Raw genomic sequence first — 6,000 nt, 5'->3', positions numbered from 1 at the left:
CAGCCCACGGAGGGCGGGCGTAGGCCCCGCGGCGCCGGAGCCGCCGGAGGGGACGCTCCGGCTCCGGGCGCCCAGGCGTCACCCCGGCGGCGGGGGTGGGGGGGGTGGGGGAGGCAAAGCGGCGGAACCGGGCGGGCAGGGGGGGGCAAAGGGTGCTGGAAGCGGGCTCCCAAATCGTAACGCGACCCCCGAGGCCAGGATGCCCCCCTCCCCCCGCGCGGCGGCCCGCCGGTCACGCCGCCGCTCGCACGCGCCGGCGCCGGCGCGCTTTGCAGCCGGGGTTCGGTCCGGGGCTCCGCGCGCCCGGGCCCGGCCGGGAGCGCCGGCTGCAGCGCCCGGGCGGCGGGGCGGCGGGGCGGCGGGGCGGCGGGCCCGGGGCCGGGCGGCGGGCGGGCCGCGGCGAGGGCGGGGCCGGCCGCGCGGGGGCGGACCTCGGCGCGCTCCCGGCCGCTCGCCGCCTGCGGGGCCGCGGCGGCTCCTCTGCCGGGTCGCGCCGGAGGACGGGCCTTCGGGCGGCTGCTCGGGCGGCCTGCGGACGGACGCGCGGGCCGAGGCGCCGGCCCCGCGCCCGCCGTCTCCCCCCCCCACCCCCTCCCGCCGGGTCCCGGGCCCGCGCCATGGCCGCCTCGCCGGGCTCCGGCAGCGCCAACCCGCGGAAGTTCAGTGAGAAGATCGCGCTGCACACGCAGCGGCAGGCCGAGGAGACGCGGGCCTTCGAGCAGCTCATGACCGACCTCACCCTGTCGCGGGTGAGGGCCCCGGGGCCCGGGGGGGGGGGGCGGCGCGGCCGCGGCCTCGGCGCTTCTCGCGCCCGCCGGCCCCTGGCGCGGCCCCGCGGAGGCGGGAGGGCGGCGGCGCGAGGGCGGCCTGAGGGGGAGGGCGGACGGAGCCCCGGGAGGAAATCGCCAACGGCTCGGAGGCGGCGGCGCGGCTTCGCGGGGCTCCGCACATCCTCCGCCAGGCAGCCCTGGTGGCCGGCGGGGGCGGGGAGGGCCGCGGGGCCGGGGGCCGGGTGCGGGGAGCCGCAGGGGGGGGGGCTGGGGGGGGAGGCTCGCGTCGGGGGCTCACGGGGGGTGTGTGTGTGTGGGCGCACCGCGTGCCGAGTGAGGCTCCCCTCTGCCCCCCGTGGAGGCGCCGCCTCGGGCCGCTGTGCCGCGCTCAGCCCGGATGTGCTCGGAGGACCGGCAAGGTGCACGGCGTCGCTGGTGACGGAGGAGGGTCCAGGCGGAATGAGTAAGGCGCGGGCCGCGACAAACACCCGGAGGTTGGGAAACCGTGGAGTGAGGCAGTGGAGGATGGAGAGCCAAGGGGAGTGTCCGCGCAGGGCCGCGGGGAGGAGGGTCAGCGGGAGCCGGCCAGGCCTTGAGGCTCCCGAATGCTGACCTTGAAGGATCATCGCGAGCGGCGGGGAGGATCCGCGGATGCGGGGCGGGGGGCGGGCTGGCGGCGCAGCTGAGGGCCGAGCGGCTGCGCTGCGGGTCCCCGCTCGCTTCAAGCGGCTGCAGACACGTTGTTCTTTTGGCCAGTACACTGTTTGGGAAAACTTGTTGAATCTGTTGCCAGAACTTTTTTTTTTTTTTTTAATTTTTATTTATTTCTAGGAGGGAGAGAGAGAGACAGCGTGAGCAGGGGAGGGTCAGAGAGAGAGGGAGGCACAGACTGAAACAGGCTCCAGGCTCTGAGCTGGCAGTCAGCACAGAGCCCGACGCGGGGCTCGAACCCACGAACCGCGAGATCATGACCTAAGCGAAAGTCGGACGCTTAAGTGACTAAGCCACCCAGGCGCCCCTGTTACCAGAACTTTTTAATTGGGAGATTTTCATATAAAATAAATCCTTCTTTTTTTTTTCTTGCTCTTCCTTTTTTCCCCTTCCTTTCTCTCCTTTTTTTCTCTTTTTTTTCCTTTTCTTCCTCTTCCTTTCTCTCTTTTTCTTCTTTCAAAGAACCTTCCTTTTTTCCCTCTTTCTTTTTCTCTTTCTTTTTTTTCTTTTCCTTCTTCTCTCCCGTCTTCCCTCCTTCCCCAGTCCCCTTCTCCTTTTCTTCTTTCCATTCCTATATGTTTCTATTTCTATTTTTTTAAATTTCTTTTTTATTTTTGAGAGTGAGAGAGACAGAGCATGAGTAGGGGAAGGGCAGAGAGAGAGGGAGACACAGAATCCAGAGCAGGCTGCAGGCTCTGAGCTGTCAGCACAGAGCCCAACACAGGGTTCGAACTCACCCACCGTGAGATCATGAGCTGAAGTTGGATGCTTAACAGACAGAGCCACCCAGGCGCCCTTCTATCTCTATTCCTGTATTTAAAGTTAGGAGAGCTGGAAGCGGCCATCCTGAATCCCCATATGACAGCTGCCAGCTGGAGCTGGGCGGTGGTTGCCCCTCAACGAGCTGGGCTTCCCCAGTTGGTCAGGTTCACACCACACCCCGTCATGAGCTCCCACGCCAAAGCTAGGTGTTGTTTGCCACGTATATTTTTGATGGTGTTTTCTTTTCATGAAGTGAAAGGGAAATGAAATATTTCTTACATTTTTATGCTAAGAAAAATACACAGAGAGAGAAAGAAGGCCGAGGATTTCAGTAAATTTTTTTCTCATGCCCTGACTGGCTTCCCTCATTTATTACCCGCCTGGTTTCCACAGGCACATACATGTGTGACCTTGGTTAGACCCAGGGATGGGCTGATGAGCTGAGAGCACATGGAGAATGGTTGGGTGAAAGCTGAGGCTTAATACTGTTGTGTGTTGTTCAGATCCAGAGTGTGTGTGTACAGATACATGCACTCTGCATGTCCGTGTAGCTGGGGTTGATCCAATCTCTCATCCGGTTCATGAATCCTCTTTTTTATTTTTATTTAAAAATTTTTTGTGTTTTTATTTGTTTCTGAGAGAGAGACATGGCGTGAGCAGGGGAGGGTCAGAGAGAGAGGGAGACACAGAATCTGAAACAGGCTCCAGGCTCTGAGCTGTCAGCACAGAGCCCAATGCGGGGCTTGAACCCACGAACCGTGATATCATGACCTGAGCCGAAGTCAGATGGTTAACCGACTGGGCCACCCAGGTGCCCCCATGAATCCTCTTTAAAGCATTCCTGATAGGAGCGCCTGGCTGGCTCAGTTGGCGGAGACTGCGACTCTTGAACTCAGTGTTGTTAGTTCTGGCCTCACGTTGGGTGTAGAGATTACTTTTAAAAAATAATAATAATAAAAATAAAGGATTCCTGATAAATGAAGCCATGAGTAATATGTAGACTCTTTTTGTTTGTTTGTTTGTTTTTAATGTTTTATTTATTTCTAGGAGAGTGAGAGAGAGGCAGCGTGAGCAGGGGAGATTCAGAGAGAGAGGGAGTCACAGACTGAAACAGGCTCCAGGCTCTGAGCCGGCAGTCAGCACAGAGCCCAACGCAGGGCTCGAACCCACGAACCGCGAGATCATGACCTAAGCGAAAGTCAGACGCTTAAGTGACTAAGCCACCCAGGCGCCCCTGTTTGTTTGTTTTTTTAAGTTTATGTATTTATTTTGAGAGAGAATGCATGTGCAAGAGCAGGGGAGAGGCAGAGAGAGACTGAGAGAGAGAATCCTAAGTAGGCTCCTTGCTCTCAGCGCAAACCAGACCGTGAGATCATGACCTGAGCTGAAACCAGGAGTCGGTCAACCAGCTGAGCCACCAAGGCGTCCCTGTATGGACGTTTTAAGGCAGATTTTTTTTTCACAGATCCTCAATGTTCATTTAAATGAGTTTGGTTATGTTACGTAAGTATATTTAAACACAAACTTGTACATAAAGCTCTTTGATTATAGCTGTGGTTTAACCATAACTAAGAGACATGGACAAAATAAATTCACTCGATATTAAAAATGCAGTAAATTCAAATTAACATCATTAATTTGATGTGACAAATGCTAATTTGCTGAACTTAGTTAAAGCTCCCAGTATGAATATGATGCTAACCCCTAACAGTTCAGATTTTCTTGGGTTTAGCAAGGCTGATCAGGTGTGCCCATTGGGATACCCAGTTCACCCACCTCTTTTCCCTGTTCTGATCACTACAGAATTATGTCACTTTGCCCTTTACCTGGGACAGTACATCATTTACATGTTAGTTCCTCCTGTGTTCTTTCTCTGGTACCAGTTTTCAGGGAAAGTAATACTACTTGGGTCCACTGTGTTTATTTTTTTAATATATATTAAAAATTTTTCAAAAGTAATTTCTATGCCAACCTGGGGCTTGACCTCACAAACCGGAGATCAAGAGTTGCATGTTCTACAAACAGCTAGTGAGGTGTCCCAGGTCCGATGTGTTTATTAACACAAAGGCAAATGATAACACTGAATTTGCCAATTGATATTTGCTTATTTAAAAATTTTAAGGATTATTTTCATAGTGAAATTTATAAAACTAGACACTTCTCATAGAGAACTCTTAGATTCCCCAGGCGTATATCTGTAAACCTCTAAGGGCCCAAAGATCCCAGATGGGGAAGAATCCATCTAGTTCGTATTGGTCACTGGATGGCAGATATACTGACTTTCCATTATCAGCGCATGGCAGACATCAGTAGTGAATCTAGGTATCCTCTCCTCTCTGAACCTGTGTTGGGCTCCAAGGCATTCTCTGCATTATCAGAGCCAGTCCTTCGAGTTGGCGTTAAATCCTGTTTGCCTAGTAGGTGGGATAGACTAGATTATGGAGAACATTTCACTGTAACTGGGGGCTCAGCCTTATTAGGAAGCAGTGGGACTATTTGGAGAGGAGAATGCTATAGGAGGATTACTTTCGTGGTGGTCCTTGGGATGGTACGAAGGATTAAAACGCGGAGGCAGGTATGCCTGGAAAGAGGCTATTCCTTTGTCCATTCATTCATTGGTCAGTACTGGAGTCCCCACCACGGTTAATGGGGTGGGGGATGGAGGTGAAGACTTGGCGCTTTGCTTCAAAAATCTTATTAATTTGTTCATCAAGTGCTTATTGCATCCCTCGTGTGTGTCGGGGTTTAGGATGGACGCTGGGCATATAGTAGCGAGCAAGCAAAACAGTCTCCTTGTGGATTTTCGGGATTAATGGAGAAGATGTTCCTCTGACAAGTCAGGACACGTTTTGGTGAATACTGCGGGAGGGGAAGCAGGTGTAGCTCTGGGAGCGGATGGTAGGGCGTCCTTCCCCCCTCTAGTGGCCTAAGAGATTAGTGGGGTGGGGAAGCCATTTGAGGTATGTGCTTGTGTGTTGAGGGAGGGAGAATGTTTCAGGTGTAGGGAACAGAGGCTCAGCCAGGGGACAGAGATGGTGATTTGAGATGAGGCGTTCACAGGGACCAGCTTGTGGAGACAGGATTTGGGACTTGATACTAAGGACAGTGGCAAGTCAAGGAAGGGGTTGAAGTAGAGGCGATTTGTGATGCCTCTGGCTCCAGAGTGGTGGATAGAACAGAGGAGAAGGTGGCAGAGAAAGCATTTGGAGGTCGTGATGGCCCAGGAGGTGTGAGGATGGCCTTGACACTAGGGAGGAGCAAGAGGGAGGCAGAGAGGTGAACAGATCGATACTTAGGAGCTGGAAATGATGAGACATGGCGGGTGGTTGATCCCCAGCTTTCAGACTTGAGCCATTTCAGCGTATCCTCTATAAAGGGGGGCATGGGAGCGAGCGAGGTGGGGGCAGAGGCTTCAGGGTCAGGAGGCGGTGAGGGTGAGGTGCCTGCGAGGCACGGAGGTAGAGCCGGGCCGGCAGGCAGTTGTTCACATGGTCCTGAAGCCACATGAGGGTCTCCGTACAGGGGGAGTGTGGACCACTGATAGAAGAATGGGGACCTTTGGAGTGTAGTTGTGGTAGTAGATTCAGCCGCCTAGGAAGAATTTCTAGAACACGTCTTGCTAATTGGTGAACTAAATTCTAATTTGATCCTTGCACGGGTAGAAGGGTATATGTGTGCCCAAATGTGTCTTTTTTTTTTTTTTTTTAAAGCTTATTTATTTTGAGAGGGAGAGAGTGCGTGCATGAATGGGGGAGGG

General features: G+C 54.6%; 1 protein-coding gene across 2 annotated transcripts in view; it reads left to right on the top strand.

The window, feature by feature from the left end:
* The first annotated feature begins 518 nt into the window (after window positions 1-518).
* Window positions 519-6,000, top strand: part of CRTC3 (CREB regulated transcription coactivator 3) — a 97,836-nt gene continuing 92,354 nt past the window's right edge. Inside the window, exon 1 of one of the 2 annotated variants that reach the window (XM_039257530.1) lies at window positions 519-749. In XM_039257530.1, the coding sequence (XP_039113461.1) occupies window positions 618-749 (132 nt within the window). In that variant the 5' untranslated portion in view covers window positions 519-617. The remainder of the gene's footprint in view (window positions 750-6,000) is intronic. The other variant, XM_039257521.1, reaches the window with a different exon arrangement.

This window comes from Hyaena hyaena, unplaced genomic scaffold (genome assembly GCF_003009895.1).
Source record: "Hyaena hyaena isolate Hyena2069 unplaced genomic scaffold, ASM300989v1 scaffold_13, whole genome shotgun sequence".
NCBI classification, from domain to species: domain Eukaryota; kingdom Metazoa; phylum Chordata; class Mammalia; order Carnivora; family Hyaenidae; genus Hyaena; species Hyaena hyaena.
The sequence above is the reverse complement of the archived record's forward strand: the minus strand, read 5'-3'. Positions and strand labels throughout refer to the sequence as shown.